This window comes from Varroa destructor, unplaced genomic scaffold, assembly GCF_002443255.2.
Source record: "Varroa destructor unplaced genomic scaffold, Vdes_3.0 BEIS01000002.1, whole genome shotgun sequence".
NCBI lineage: Eukaryota > Metazoa > Arthropoda > Arachnida > Mesostigmata > Varroidae > Varroa > Varroa destructor.
This window is the reverse complement of record NW_019211455.1, coordinates 58,716,512-58,733,861: the sequence shown is the minus strand read 5'-3', so window position 1 is coordinate 58,733,861 and position 17,350 is coordinate 58,716,512. Positions and strand designations below refer to the sequence as shown.

At 43.7% G+C, this 17,350-nt stretch overlaps 1 protein-coding gene across 4 annotated transcripts in view; it reads left to right on the top strand.

Annotated features, from left to right (window-relative positions):
- The window catches only part of LOC111243616 (uncharacterized), a 49,505-nt gene extending 32,713 nt beyond the window's left edge, over positions 1–16,792 (top strand). For 3 of the 4 annotated variants that reach the window (XM_022789416.2, XM_086978766.1, XM_022789415.2), the window contains exons 2-3: positions 13,988–14,586; positions 14,797–16,792. In XM_022789416.2, the coding sequence (XP_022645151.1) occupies positions 13,988–14,586; positions 14,797–15,574 (1,377 nt within the window). In that variant the 3' untranslated portion in view covers positions 15,575–16,792. The remainder of the gene's footprint in view (positions 1–13,987; positions 14,587–14,796) is intronic. The other variant, XR_002670546.2, reaches the window with a different exon arrangement.
- Positions 16,793–17,350: the final 558 nt, after the last annotated feature.

Below are 17,350 nucleotides of genomic sequence, written 5' to 3'. Positions count from 1 at the left end.
CTTGACGGACTAGGCCAGAGGAGGGACGAGAAAGCGTGATGTAACCCGTCAGAGATCCTCTTGTGGTGCTGCCCTTGAATAACCACTCAGAAGCAGAAACGATTTCCGGATACATACGTGCGCATATTATGTTTAGCACAGTCTGTCTATACTGATAACAAATATTATAACCGAATACATACCCGCCTAAATATGGACATATTGATTAATCGAGTGAATTTTGGTCCCGACAAAAGGAGAAGGCTCCAAATCGTACAAGCAAATTGAGAAAAAATCACCGTTAACTTAAAATTATCCGACTGTGAAATTTTTTCAATAATCATCGGACGCTGTTGGGTAGAGAGGCTGAGGTGGTGGTACTCGGCGAATGGAATAGTAGAGAAGTATTTGTTATACGTCAAAGTCTTGGCGAGTTTTTACATTTCTGAAGCTTGGATGTGGCGTAGCGTGGGGTGGCTTGATGTGGGATTTGTCCATTGTGCTTATCTCCTTTACGTCGTTTCTCTGAACGAGTTCGTTAACCCGTAGAGTAATAAAATATAAGAAGACCTTTGCGATAATTCTTAACAGCAGCAGCAATAACAACAGGGCTTATAGTATGACTCGTGTCGTTGCACACCCCTTACAGGAACATTACCGATGTGGCTACACTAACAAGCATCAGCAATAACAGGGACTTGACAGTCGCGAAACTCTTGTCCAGCGATAGAGCAACATCAGAATATTTGAGCTGTACGGCGTTGTTCGTTGGGTCCTCTTCGCTCGTCTATTTTTGCCTTTACCTGAGAAACGTTAAATGACGTAAAGATGTAAGTCTAATTATTACGTCCGCCCTCACCCGCCCAACACTGGCTACGCTTCAACCATGAATGGGCTTCAACTGTGCTGTGGCCGCGCGCGAGGGGTATCTCTATCTGAGCGCCATCAACACCGGCAGTCATGCAGTCCTAAAGAGAAGACTTATGTTGCGGAACAGTGTTGTTATTGTTGTCGTAGACGCAAAGCCAAGGCAGCGAGAACAATCACACAACCAAGACAAGAAGTGTTAGATGATGGCTCCAATCTGGTTCACGGTCCGGATAATGTTCATTCGTTCGCTTGGTACGTCGCTGAATCGACGGTCCGGGCGACCGACCGGATGAAGTACCGTGAACGGCCGCTGCAGCTGTTATCGTTGTTGTTAACGTGGACGTCTTCTGTCGTCCTTTCTGTATCATTCTATTCTCTTTTCTTTACTCGGTTTTCCTCCCCCATCTTCGTTCGCCAAGCAACTCCAGCTTAAGCAAGAATTTGCTTATATTTTCTTTCGCTTCTTCGTCAATTCCTTCGTTTTTTTTTTCTTCTTTTTGTTCGTCTTCATTTAATCATGTTTTATGTTAGATTGCTTTGCGTCGCTATCTTGAGGGCGGCGGTTCAATGTTAAAGCGTAAGTGCTGCCTGGACACAAGCATTCGGATAAGAGCATAATAACTGACTGGTATCTTGATGTGAGGTTGTGTGCGTGCCTATATATATCCCTGAGCTGAGTCGCTCTAAGTGTACGAGTCAATATGAGTGCTTTTCTCAATGTATGCCTCCAGTCTACGTGCGCATGTGGGCGCTTGCCGAAGCGTGACAAGTGCTAACGTTGAGCACTGCTCAATTCCGCCACATGGAGGCGCTCTGTCGGAGCGCTGTTTCTGTCTACTGCGGCAGCGATGTCCGCCTGTCTGACCATCGGAACGTCTTGGACCCGAAGTTCGTCCGTCCTCGGCACCGCCAGCGCCGGCCGAACAGCAACAATATTCGTAGTAGTAGCAGCAGCAACACCACCGCTACCAATGTAGTAGTATATTGCGTGTAGATGGTGTCGTGGCAACATCACTCACCCGATCAACATCTTCCCTAACAACAAACACCCGAAGAATGAATCTAGTCGTTGTCATAGTCATTGTCGACAACAACAACAACAACAATAATAGCGATAGGTTAGCAACATTGTGACTAACAACAACAGCAGCGTGGCTAAAACGCCATTCGTAACGCCAACGGCGGTAGAAAACCATGTGCTGGCCGGACCCCTACTGACGTAGTGTCTCCTCTCTATAACGTAAAACTTACTATCATAGCTCTATTACGCTCTCTTTGATCTCATAGTGCGAGCATTTAACATCACCTTCTACATTTAGTCACTTGCCTATGACTTGTTCAACGCCCAAAGGCAGCCACCCGCTACACTTCAGGCGGACGACAGATCCTCCACGGCTTGTCTGTCTCTGTGTGTTATCGTGCTAGGCACGATTGCTGGTGCTGACGTCGATGCCTTTTCACTACGGGAGGCAGAAGGCAGGCTTACACAGGCTTGTTCCTCCCTAACCGGACCTACCGCTTAAGTGCGAGTATAGGTGGACGAGAAGATTTAGCCACAGCAGAACAGATCAGCGTCACGCTATTCAGACGCTATCGAAGTTGCTCCCCCACCCTGGTCATGGTGGACATCCGGCTGAACTTCCGTTCGAAATGGAGGCGCGTTAGCAGCAGGAGTCACACATGACAGCAACAGCGGCAACAAAAGATGCTGAGTAGACAGCGAATCAAGCTCAGTCGAACTGTCGCCATGGGTCGAAGTTTGCCTACATGAGAGATAGCCTCTCTCGTCCGTAATCTTCAACAGTCTTAGTGTTCCCTAAGGGGTCCACCTGTAAGATGAACCTAGAGCAGCGGGTTCGTCAGTCTAAAGCGAACACTTTCATCACTGTGAAATCCCATATACCCAATATTAATACTATAGATACAGAGAAAGCTCCAAGTCAGCTCAAAATGCGTCTCGTTTCTATGTAAAGTTTATATTGATATAAGTCAATGATCAGGCTCTAGTCCAGCTGATTACGATACTGATAATAACGAATCGGTCATCTTACTCACATTTACTTGTTATTGCCAATGGCTGCTAGTCATTATAGCTCTGCGATTAAATGATGAGCTAAATGATCAATGAACTGAGCTGCCATTGGCGAGCCTTGATTACAAATCAGTTTAATGATGGAAAAGCGGGAGGCTCTTGGCGATCGATGCATCTGCGATAACAATTCGCTGTGTGTGAAGGGACAAAGGCTATAATAGTAGACGGAGTTCTGCTACCGTGGTATGGCCTCATTTTCACGCTACTGATTTTTACTCCACATGTAGATCAGTCTATGTGCAATACACAGACGTACATTCAGTAACGGCAATTCGAATCAATAAAGTAAACCAAGTATCGTTAGCTCCAGTAAAACTTTCTTATTATCCGATTGTGACTCCCGTGGAGCAGTTTTAGTTGCCCAGAACGATGTAACAATTAGCCCGTAATCTTACAGTTTCTTGACAACAGTAAATTGCCTGTACCAGATCTTCTCCAACTTTTGCTGGAGGCTTTTGAGCTGTCTTTTGGGGTAGCTATCGAATAACGCTCGTGTGCGTCAGCATAACAAAAGGAACGGAACCCCCCCTGGCGTTAACTTATCTCCTGAGGGAACGTAAGCAAGGGATTGACATGCTATTATCATGTACAATATAGCCGTGTTTGAAGTAGTTTAGGCGGAAAAAATCAATGCGTATATGCTTAGACAGTGACTCGCAAAGGCTGACGGAGCGGAATTACTTTCTTAGTTGTCTTTCGGGGGAATACGGTGCAGATGTGTCAGTTGAAATGATCTGGCAATCACATGAGTGAACACTCGTGAATTATTATTTCATTACTCGGGAAATGGATACAGTTAATATTATATATAACTTCTAAAAATATCGTTGATAAACTAAGATAAGGAGAACGTATTGGCGCTTGAGACAATATAACTGTCAATTGAGCAAGCCCTTTTATCCGCCTGTTAGTTGAAAACGTAAAAAATTATGTGAGTACGCATAAAAACCATTGATCTTAGTCACTTGGCCTGTCATTGCTGGATAGGTAACAGAATTTTATGAAATTATATATGATTAAAAAGATAAGTATCAAAATATAGGTAAATATAATTCAAGGCTGTGATTTTGACCATAACCCGATGACTACTCCACATTGTAATTACATCGCCACTTACGACTCCTGCTACTACTACTACTTATACTTCTGTTCACGACTAGACGAAACTTCGAGGGTTACGATGGAATGATCTTGTTTCATATTGACCTTCAAAAAATGAAGGTGATTCCTCGCTAGCGCCAAACTTGCCAAAGCCCGCTAGAGTCGTTCGTAACTAAGTAAATGCTACGGCGCACCGCGCCCCGTATTGCGCTAGATGGATATCTGTTTGTAGAAGTGTTGCTTCTCTCATGTCGTGATGCAAAGTTTAACTTGAAATCTTGCCGACGCGTATTTAGGTATTTTTAATACGGTTTGCTGCTAAATGACGAACACGGCTAGCTGAGTGACAAGGGATAAAGCAGACGGGCGGCCAGACAGGACGCTATTGCGTCGCTATTAAGGACGGCTGCCACCTGTTGCCATCTGCGCCTGTCTGCCTGCCTGCCTACCTGCCTGTCTAAGAATGTTCGCGTCTGCTGAATGTTTTTACTGTTATTCCACGTATTCTCATTATTATAACAGCCGGAGTAATAGTAGAAGTGCTAGCGACGATGAGTGGTTGTTTGCCTGCTGTGTGGGTGAAAGGGTGGGTATGTGCGTGTATAAAGCAGGGTGTTGATGGTCGACTTTTATCTTTTGGTAGGTGGGTAGGTGCACCATCAGCATCACAAATCGTCTGTGCGAGTTTTACCAACTATGGCAGCATTTGTTTGTGTTCAAACGTTGCCATATTTAGACAGGCAGCGTTCGGCTTTTCCAACTGGTAATAATGTTATAGTTACTCTTACTGCTTCTAACCGCTGCCGCTAGAAACGTGACATAAGAATAAGCAAGCCAAGTGCCATAAGAGGGATAATTACACGCCGCAAAACAACCACCGACGGATCGTAAACGTAATAAGAAAACAGGAACAAAAATAATCATAATTCTACTAAGTGAAGACAGAGCTCGGCTGAACGCGAAAAAACGAGCGGGAGGGTGAAAAAAAGGGAAAGAGTGAAAAGTCAGACAAAAGCGCCGAGAAGCAACAATTAAAGTAGTACTGGTGCTACAGCACAACTTATCACCACGAGCCTCGGCGTCCAGCATTAGCATATTGGAACGATATCATTACTATCGCCGTTATTAGTATTATCACTAGATATAAGGGACCTGTTAATGTGCAAGCGTTTCTGCCGATGTGTGTACATTTGCGTCAGCACAAGCTATGTTCGTTGTGAATGGCCGTTAACATTTCCAAGCCGTATCAAGAAAGGCACTGAACGTCGATCGCAACAGCAACGGTGACCACTAGAGTCGTATCCTGGACCATGGGAAGAATTTGAGTAGAAATTCTCATTGATAATAGGCCAACCAGCGATGCTTGCCTTAAATCGCGCCGTCACAGCTATGACCACCAGGTCTAACAGCTACCTGCGCTTGTGCCTGTCTCTTGTAGAAAAGGAGCCGACACAACTAAAGTAATGCTATCCATATACCTACATGGATTGCCCCTTGAATTGTTATTTATCATTATTGTTATATATAACAAGGACAACCATCGACGCGTGAAAAAAGATTGTCTTCGTCATTATGTTCGGCCCCTCTCAAAAAGCGATCGCTCCTTCCCCGAGTTATCGGCCAGCTAATGTCAGTGACTCCAGCTGTAGCAACAATAACAATAAGGAATTTTTCGCTTTGCACCGTCTCGTTATTATTACTGTTGCTAAGCGTATTAAATATTATCACTTATTCCCGACAAGTTTCTCGGAATTAATAATGCTTTTTGGAGTTTCCAGGCCTAAGGAACTCTCTGACGTTAAGCCGATATCGGTGGCAGGCAAATCACAAGCAGTTCTGCCCAATGCTCACGTGTGATTCGCTCAGTGTCAATCGAACGTTTCGCGTAATTTTTAGTAAGCTCAAAGCGATGTCACTATAAATACGACCCGGCAGAAGGCAAGCTTTCAATTTGTCAATGAGGATAAACGAGACTACAAGGCCAAAAATGTGAGCTTAAATTTTTTTAACTCTTCAGTGATATATGTTGCCAGTAGAATGCACGTCCAAATTCCTCGGGACGATAGAAATAAAAACAGCTTTGTTTGTATAGTTGAGACTCCATCCCAAAACCAACATAATAGACCGTCACCGTTGCTACCAGATAAAGAATCATCGCAATCTACGCACCTCTGGCCGCTTGCTGTAAATGTGAAAACAAAATCTATTCAGAGTTGGTTCGCAGTTCCAAAATACACACACACACACACAGATATTCACTCATATAGAAACTAAGTTTGGCGAAACGGGACGCGGACCGCATTGCTTCAGTAGCCGACGCAAAATGATGAGATGCGAAGAAAGACACCGCGCTATTTGCGGCGCACGGCGTCGTGGTCGTTAAAATTGAAAAGTTATGAATAATGGACACACGCACACAGACAACGAGAAAGAGAAAGCTAGATTGCAGAATGACTATTGCCTACAGGAGCAACAATGTGTGCAGATAAATAGTGGATGTATAAGGTCTTCTATATGTTTCGTTGGCCCTTTGCATTACTCGACTCCACATAATGCCTGCGTGCAGTAAGGAGCAAGGCAGGAGTCTTTACTCACGTTTCGAAAAATAGAGCACTCTTGATCGCGCCCCTGTAGCACAGCTCGATAGCACGCCTAATCAAGAGGAGACATTGAGGTGTCTGGGTATTAACGCATTTTCAACGGCTGCAACGCCCCCACCCTGCTTCAGTTCCACAAACTCACCGCCGTCAAAGCTTTTCGGGCTTTGCCTTTGCTGCCGCTAAGCGAAGTCCCTGCCACCTAAAAGCCGCCCTTTATGGTGGAGCTTCTGAATAAAAGGCTGGCTTTTCTATCGCGTCGTGACATTAATAAGTTCGTTCTGTGTTAGAGGCTTTTGAGAATTCATCATTATTACGTAATACTGCCAAGCCTTGAATTGTTAGAACTGCTTCTGCTAGATATCGCCGCATTGTATGTGTCAGCCATAGAGCTAAGTGTGCTATGAGGACAACACGTAGTGTGGTCACACATGAATCACCTTGAAACACTGTCGTTCATTACCGTTATTGCTACTAGACAAATTTTTTACTTTTATTTCCATGTACATAGATTGAGCGGTATGCTATTGAATCATCATGAGTAGTATTGCAAGTTGAATCATAATGTGGTCCCAATTTACTGCATAGCAAGGGGAAAAGGCAGTGACTCACCAATAGTTTTTGTGCTTTATTCGTCGTTTATTCGAAATGATGCGATAATGGCAAGCTATACCAAGCGGTAATGTGCCGACTTTTCCTCTAATTCTACCGTTCCAATTTTTGCTCCTTTTTCTCTAAGGGCGAGTGGGTATTAGTATTAGAGATTTGACATCTTTGTTTTCCCGCTCTGTTATCCCTACCCCCCCATTTGAGCCCAGTCTGATACGTTTAATTTTTTTTCACCTTCATCAGTGCTTATTGTAATGACTACATCAGTGGTTGCCACCGGTGTAGTCGTTACAGGATAGCCGGGAAGACTATACACGTTTTCCGTTTCTTCACCGTTGCTGCTAATGCTGCCTAGCTCGCTGTTCTTCTCAGCTTTTTCTCGCCGGGGTCGAGCCTGCTTTTTTACCTTGTACAACTTCGTTTTCTTTACAACCGCCTTCGTCCTCTTGGTATTTCTCTTCTTGTGATGGTCGTCCCTCGTTAGTGTTGTTTCTCACGGGGCATTTGAGAAGAATCGCTTGCTCACCCGCTTCACCCAATTCAGGGGTAGCGATTGCTCGCACTGATTCCGTTACTCTGAACGGAGCTCACTGGCGCAGAACAGCATTGGGTGAGGCAAGCACAGGCAGCAATGGCACGCCCGCCTGCTTTGGCCCTCTGTATATCTTGTCTAGCTGGGTACTTCTTGAATTCGTCATAGCCTACTCCGCTGCATCCCTGCACCGCATTAGGCGCAAATGCAGAGCGACCTTTCTTGACGCCGGCTTCTGTAGGCTTGATCTCAACATTCACAGATATGTGTCCTATTCGCCGCCGAATTCTCATGCTCTCACGCAGTCTTATGCAGCGCTACGATACAGTAAGACAGCACAAAAAGTTGTCGAATGCTTGGCTCCATACTAGTCACATATATTGCCGCTCTCTTGCTAGATACATAGGGGTGTGATGTCTGGCTAGCGAAGACTTCTTTTTTGGACACTGCAGATCACCCCTCGCTTTTGTTAATCATAGCGATGTATTACTGCTAGCGATTATGGACATGTTGATTTAGCAGAGACTGGCTGAACTCGTGAAGGCTATTTTCTACGTTTAAGAATTGAAGGGTGCGGGAATACTACCACGTATATGTATATATATATATATATATATATATATATATATATATATATATATATATATATATGGCTCTGCAACCACCAGACCATACCTCTATAAATCTTACCGTATTAGTAATACCACGAAACCATAATAGTTATAGTAATAATAACTGTGATAATATAGATAGTTTTTCTTCTATCGATAACAATCGTGTTGTGCATGTCCGCACGGGCATCTAACACGCCCGATCTTTGCCTACATTTTTCCAAACCTGTCGACGGTTCAGCTCTTCTATACCTGTAGAATCTACGTCTGTGAATTGATGCATAGATGACGCCGCAAACGATGGACTGAACTGGAAAACCGCCTGTTCTGACGTGCAGAGCAGGTTATCACCAAGCTGAGCTCTACCCCTTCAAATGTGTCTCAGTAGGTGTGAATTTGGACTACTGCGGCTTCAGTTACAATATGCTGCCAGTCTTAATCTGAACTGCAACTTCAACCTTCACTGCCTACTATCGAAGCGATTGTTGAGCTGATTATCGCTACAACTTTTGCAATACAATGGAGAGAGGCCTGAGAAATAGTTGCCTGTTGAATTCCCGGACATACGGCCACATCGACACATTATTACCTACATACAGATCGTTTCCTACAAATCGTCTAGGCTATACCGAAGGTGATGGTCGTGTTACAACAACTATGAATACGGCAGAATGAACCAAACCAAAGAAGATTTTATACATATACTGATATGGACGGCGCGGTTACTGTCACTACTGACACTACAATACAATCGGCCTTGAGGCTAAGATCAGGCAGCAGATGAACACGAAGCTTTTTCTGGACCTCAGCAATGAATATCGTCTAAATGAGACGTCTCCCCCACTATCGCACTTGGTGTGTACCACCAGACAGAGTGTATAGTATTATATAATAGATAACTGTGTCCCTGTGTGTGTATTCGTTGCTGATGAAACTCGCCGACAAGGGCGCAATTGCGCTACTGCCGGGTTAAAGGTGTTGTGGTTGTTGTTGTCGTCGTCTGTGCTCAGCCCAGCGTAGTCGTCCACCAATACAAAAATTACACTCTCAAATGCTTTGGCAAAAAAATCAGTTGCAATACGGTGGTACATACTACGATGTTATTCATCTGCAGAGCGACGGTCGCTCAGCAGAACAGCGAAATCAAAGAACAGGCGCACTAGGAAACCCTCTTGGGTGTTGTCAATGTTGGCTCTTTCTTTCGTTGTCGCTCTGCCTACGCTGTGGTCTGATATCAAATGAGAATAAAGTCGCGCTGAACCTCGTTCATTCGTATGGGACGACAATGACGGGCGAGAACGGTCAGCCCTGAACGAATTCCCAAGTTTCAAAAAGTCTTCCTCACGCACTCTTTCTCTCAGGAACGTTTTTGGATGTGTCTACCGTGAGACAAGCAATAACTGGTATGACCCACCTCGAAAACATCACTCGAAGATTGGGCGACGTATCCCGTTTTAATAAGTACCCCCTTAGATGAATGACAGTAGTTAATCCACATTTTTATATTACGGTCATTAAAGCAATTTATGTTTAGTAATAGGAAATGAGAGATATTGAAGGCAAATAAAGCTGTTGTGAATACCAAACAATCATTCGTCACTAGCTCAATACTAGGTTTCTGGGAGTGTATTCGATGTTGAACATTGTTAGTTATAAATTTTTGCTATATGGGTCAAGCGAACCTTGTTGACAGTAACTGGTTGCCTATTGTTTGAATTTCGTTCATGACAGTAGAAGCGATAGTTGCCATAGTTAGCTCTAGAAGAACGTAGCCAAGATAGCCCAGTGCAAACTGGTAGCAGCCGACACGCGACCATTCATGCACCCGTTGACTACTATCGTCTTGTATAGTGATAATAAAAAACGAAATAAACTTTTTCCTATTTTCCAGTCTCGAAATCTCGAAAATAAGCGCGCCGACTAGGGAACAATGAAGAAGAAAGAGGCGCTTATTTCTTCTATAAATTATTTTGGCTCCTTAGACAGAGGCAAGAACAATATTGTTGTCGCTTGTGATGGAACTAGACGCTGCTGCGTGTGATAAAAGCTTGGCCGTGGTGGCTCTTTAACGCAAACGGTACCGAAAGATGGAAAAATAAGCGCACGGAAAGGAAACTTTAAGCTTTTGGCGGCATCCTCCATTTACAACAACAGGTTGCAGCAAAAGTGATTTTCGGCAAAAGGAGAAAGAACCAGAGAGTGATCGGCTTTGCATGTATAAACACGATTTTTTTGCTCTTCGGCGTTTTTTGCATTGCTAGCAATCTATTTTTCCTATTCTGAAAAATTTATTTTTCTTCGTCCTCGTTGATTCTTTCGGCGTTTCGACATAATGATTTGCTAACAAATAAAATAAAAACAAATTTTGGGGAAAACGGCTTCAGTTCTGTTTGAGTACGAGATGTATGCATGCCCGTGTTTAGCTGCCTGGCTAATCGTTGTTTATTGGATAATGCGAGAGAAACAGATAGAGCGGACTGATAGCTAGAAAGGAGACGCAAAGCTAACTAGCGGATAGAACTGGATTGAAAAGCGGTATAAAAAAGCAATAAGTTTTTTCAACTTGATTTTATATTTTTCGTAGATCCTTGCTGGACGATTATCAGCACGATTTACATTTTGTGCACTATAGCAAGCTCTGCTGCTATCATCACAATCGCCTCTTTAAATGACACACTAGGAACACAGGCTGTGCCATGACGGGCATAGATTTTTGCTATCTTGATGTATCATGTAGTGCAAGCCCAACCGTTGCCAGAGAGAAAGAGCAGGCAATACAGATGAGGAGGGGCGAGATGGAATCGTGCGGTCGGCCATTCGTTGGGACGAAGCATGCAAGATAGTTGTTGTGGGCTGTCTACTGCTTTTGCTGTGCATCGCTCATGCCGCACCACTTCGAAATCAAATAAAACTTAAATAGATAGAAATAGAATCAGATGTAGGTGCCACGACGTCAACAAACCATCACGAATTGCCCATATACAACAAACCTACAGACACGAAGCAATGGTGAGCAAGCACAAACAAGTGAACAAGTACCGCTAACGCTTTCGGTACTCATTGCCAACAGTTTCTCGACTCAATCAAATCGTGTTCACCGTGAGCCCAAAATCGGTTTGGCGGGGGCGGCAGGAGGGACTCGAATAACTAGTGAATAGGTGTACAGTTAATGGAGTTGGCAAGGTACATATATGTTTTTCTTACTTCACCGATATATTGCACGATCATCTCGACTTTGTAGGTCGATGCGCCGTGTTTTTGAAAAGGCTCACACAGGCGCAGACAAACCAAGGAACGCACATACATGTGTGGGTTTTATTGAATAAACATGTTGTTGGCTCGTTCGTTTGACGTACTTTTAGTAAGATGTGACAGCATTTGGGTGGGAATCCACGAATGTAGAAGTAATAGTCGATATTACTGCTCGATGCAGCAGTAGCCGTTAGTATCTTGTTGGAAATCCAAAACATCACAATAATTATCGATCGTCTTTCACGTCCCCAAACAGATCGAAAGAGCATTTATGATGTGAGTTGAAAAAAAAAATGCTTACTAAGTGAAACATGCATCGGTACAAATCTCACATCGCTTCGATAGGCCTAAATATTGGTACTTGCTCAAGAAAATGATAATATAAAAAAGAAAGTATCAACATGGAACTTCGTGTAGCACTCAGACGCTTGTCCAGTCTTAAATCTCCTACTTCCTTTTGGGATTTTTGGCACTCAACTGAACTTGAAAAGTTGACTGTCTTCTATCTGAATCCCTCGAAGATACATACTTCTTCGTTCACTGCAGTCTTTTCTTTTGATGAACTTTTAATGAACATAAATTTAAGTTGATATATGCATATCACACAAGATTGGATTAAAGGGGCTGGATACTTGACGCAGCCTTGTATTCATGGCTGTTCATTCTGATTCTCGCTCAACAGTGAATAGACAGAGGTGAATATAGACAAAGACAAAATAATCGGACATTGAAAAAGAGAACAAACTCAAATTTACATCCCGTGGCCGTTGCTATCGTTGTGGTCTAGCTGCGTTGGACCTTTCTAGCTTTCTTTACTGCATTGTTGTGAACGTCATTATGTCAGGAAGCGGAAAGCCGGTGGACCCGCCGTAAATTTTAGATATAAACATTGTTGCCAGATATTTAGCATCATAGTGACGTGTCGGAATCCGCCTGTAAGTCTGCGTTAGAATTGAGTATTATGGGTCGGTGAATGTACTGCATGTGCAAGCCGCAGAAAATGCAATTATACAACCAGTCTACACCGAAATATGGATGTTCACAAAGACCAGGTCATCAAGTAATCAACGGCATAAAACGTCGATAAAACATAGATAGATTGGCATGTCTGAAGCACGTCCCACCGCTGGTACCGTAGCTTGTTGAATCAATGATTTGGAATATCTACACATTTACTCTACTGATATTCGCATTGACAGCCAGCCCGATCGCTATGTGTGCGGGTGTCTGTCAGACTGGACAAGCAGGTTTATAGCTGGGCTACATACCGCCCCATTTTATTATCCTATGGCGTCAACCTGTAAAAAAGCTATTGCCGCTGAGCCTACAGTGGTTGTTTTCCATACCATCTACGAGCATCTGTTGTTGCAATTATGGTGCAGTACCGTAAGCACAGAGTAGACCATTGGGTCAAGGGGCCGGCGTAAACCAAGGTCTGCACCGCATGAATGAACTGGTTCGGGTTGAGCTTCGATTAGGTGAGTCGCCGAGGCAAAGCGGCTCTAACTGGACTTCACAGAGCGATGGGAGCATGGTTCTACGGGACGCAGTTTTCTCGCGACATCAACGAAACCATGTAACCATATAAAAGCACTGCATATAAACGCAAATACCGGCTTCGTGTCGTCTCCTCTCTAAACAACGTGACGTTTTGTCGGTGTGTACCGATTACACCGTTGACCATCAGGGTCAGCGACTTCATCGTAAAGCTAAGCGGTGCCACATAGTTACTTGTTTATATATATATATGTACTGTGCGTAAGGCCCGCGAGTAGCTATAGTGTACCTTATGAAACAGACAGCAGAACACAAGCGCGGCATGTTCTGTGCAGTTGACGTGAATGCCCTTTCATTGCCAACAGGAGAAACGTCCTAAAGCTGCACAGTGGTACGACTCAAGCCGGTTCGTGCCGTGTCTCCTCCTACAGATGCTTACGACGCATATATAATTAGGCTTTTATGTACATGAAAGTTATTAAATATTGGAGATGCAAAACTATAATTGGAGAAAATTCAATTATAGTGAATCTTTTCGATTAATTTTAAAAATGCATCTGTCTATGCAAAACGTTTTTCAGACTCTCTTGCAAAGGATTTAACACTTAGGAGCACTTAGAGAATCGCATAAAAAAGTTGCTTTCGAAAATTATTTTTCCAAATTAACTTTCCTCTTGAACTTCTCCGTTAGAATCTTAATAACATTAATAACTGAGACCGTTTGATCGCTAAACAATTTAAATAATCATCATGTTAGGGCCGTCTCAACGTTTGCTATTGACCCTTATTATATAAATCTGTTTTTCGGTGTTACTAAATCAGTCTCTCCTATTTGGTTTTTTTTTAGTGCCCATGCCAACCATCGGCGACCCCTTCGTCAGCAATCATGTCCCGTCCGACAGTTACCGCAATTCCCACCATCACCGGTAGTATGATGTCGAATGAAGCAGCAATGCCGCCTTTATCGGCGTACTACCCTCAACAACAAACGCAGACTTCGCATTCTCAGGCTCGAGTTCCGCAGCATACTTCAGTGGCTCCGCCTGACCTCGAACGTTTCCGTCGCCCGGTAGAATCTCCTACACTTAGTGAATCTCGCAGTTCATTGGCTAGCTCACAGCAGCAGCAGCAACATCAACAACATCAGCAGCAGCAGCAGTCATTTGGAGCAACTGCACAGCCACAGTTGAATGCTCAAGGACATCATCCGAATGGTTATCAGGACCTGGAAGAGACGTCCTCGGAGGCCAGCTCGACTAGAATCGCCTCTAGGATGAGCGGAGACCCCAACGTTACTACTTCGACAGAAAATGATACCCGCCAGCTTACTAATGGATGCAACCCAGCTAACAATCCTCCACCACCGCCATATTCGCCATATTGCCCAGCGCTAACGACGACAACAACAGTGATTCATCATGCCATTCCACCAAATAAGAAAGAAAGGTATACTGATCAGCAGAACGATTTTTCCATTTTCTTGACCGCCGAATATAGATATATATGATACGTTCACTTTACGTTTGTGTAAAAATATGTGATTCATTTTGTTTACCAAAAAGATTGTACCTTTTTGACTACAGTAAGGAAGCTTAAAAATAATCATTTCTAATGGTCGGCATTCATTATTTGTTCAATACTTTTTTGTTGCAACAGCCTGTACTCGAAACTGCCCTCATCGGTTTCATCCCGCCAGACGTTAATGCGTGCTGTCTACTGTTCGTCCGTACTGATCGCGATGCTGACGGCGCTTTGTATTGTAATACTGGTCCTTTTCGGCGGGCGCACTGAGGGTGGTGCCTCGGCACTGCTCTCAGAAGACATCTTCGGCAATGCGATGGCAACAGGAATAGGCTCCGGAGCGCTCTCTGTTGTTCCCGCACCCACTGATCTTGTCGACCGTTCGCAGGTGATCATCGTTAATCGACGTAATCCCACGCAGTCGGCCGAACAAGCTGCGCAGCTCTCCGACTTGCTAGCATTGGTCGGCGCGTACAATGCTACAGCTAGGGATGCGGCATTCCCGTCCCAGTTAATTCAAACGGTCCAACCCGGGTGCACCGCAGAGGAGCAATTCGGGTATCGGCAAGGCGAGCCGTGTGTGGCAGTCGTTTTGCGTCCCGATCCTGCTTTCGTCCCAGTACCATTGGCTTCATCCGACAGTTCAGATACCACAGATAACGCAGGTAGTAACCTACTTGAGCTCGAGTGCCTTTGCGAGAATCGTCGTAACGTTCGAGTCGCCTATTCTCCATATCGAGGCTTCCCGCTACGATTCTTCCCGCGGTCGGCTCGAGCATCGCCACTGCTTGTTATGCTCCGCTTCGAAGATTTACCGTTGAAAACTGAATTGCGCATTTCGTGTGGTCTTCGAGGTGCCCGTAATATCGACGCTCGCAACGACCGTGTCAATTTCCAGATTATGGTCATCTAAATAAGTCAATCACTGTGTACGAACTATGAAATTATACCGAACAGAAGAGAAACAAAGGAATGAGATGAAGAAAACAACAAACCTCTCAAGCTGTAGCCCCAAAGAATACAAAACCCTTCAGAAGAAGCTGGACCATTTACAGATATTTTGCTGTTCCCTGGAGGGAATCAAACGGTTCAGTTACTGTTGGAACAATAAGCTAAAGATTACCACTGCTTTAGGGTTATTCTGAAGAAATTTGAAACAACCCTCCCCACGTACAAGAGTAGCTCAGCACGATGATCAGCCAACCTCGCACAGAGAGTTCATGTGAATGTAAATTTTTGTAGATAAACTCACAAATTTTTGCAACACGAACACTTGCAATGATCTGACTACGTTCGAATACGGATACGTTCATGTAGTCAAACGAAAATCTGTTAATTACCGACTGTGTGGTGGTGACTCACGCTGGCGTGATGAAGGCGGATAACGTTAGGTTACCTGCTTCGTTCGCCCTGCGTATTATAGGACGCTAATCAGCTATACACATAACGAAAGTCATATGAAGAGATGAAAGGGGAGAAAGAAAGAGTAATATAATGCGTTGAAGGAGACGAGTTTTTCGTACGTCGCGCAAATTCTATTTGCGTGTCAGTGCGAGGAAACTCCAGTGTAAAATCAAAGCATGTAAATATCTAATCTCGATATTCTACGCGTATCGTGGAATCATGCGTTGTCCGTGGACGACATCTTTAAGACGACAGGCTCAGACTTACTGCGCTATTGCCAGCCGGTACCAGACGAGTTACATTAAAACAAGTAAATAATAAAGAGTAACATGAGTAGTCGTGCTGACCTTTTATACGGTTGCTGACTTAAACTAAATCGAAATAAGCGTATATTATTCACAAGGCTACTCGAAAGATCCAGTCTCCTCGGTGTCTTACTTTGGTTACTGCAGTAATGATGAATGAGATAACATCAATATGACTGTATGTATTAAGATAAAAAGGTAATAATTTATTGATAATGATTTAATTACATTTTCTAGTCTTGTACGATGTCCATGTGAATGGGAGAGAGAAACGTGATGGCGAAAACGAAGACAATTCGAAGAATAAAGAAGTATGGAATGGTACAAACGAACTACAAATGAACGACAAATGGAACAAAGATTTGACGCAGCGTCAAAAACAACAACGATGCACAATAATAAAACAAAGATTAAAATACTTACTCGAGTGATTTTTCTTTAAACTAATTTCATTAATAAGCTTCACACTGACATTACCATGAGCTACCACGAAATGATGTTGACTGCACTATTTATGATGTGTAAAGAAAAACGTCCGAGTATCGACCCGTTCCTCCTTTTATAAATGCAGGCCTCTGCAGTTATAAAAGGACGAGGTATATTTCCAATCCACTCAAGTCAATTTTGGGGGAATCACGTGGACATGACACAAGTATATTCCTTTCTTTTTATACTAGGCATTTCTATCCGAATCGACATTCGGTTGCTTATATTTCGAGTAATCAAATGACCGGACGTCGAAGGACGCTTTCTCGTTGGACGCAGACTGGTTGGAAACCTAGACTTTACGTTCTAAACACTGCGCTTCTATATTTCTCTGCGGTGTAGCTTTTGCACTGCAAACCGCGCCAATTATGCCACTTTGTGTCTGCACACATATAAATTATTTGGGCTCGACGATCTTTTTAAACGTTCTACATCTCTGCGTCGTTTAGAAATTTTACGTGTCAATAAAAGACAGTTTACTAATCCTATCTGTG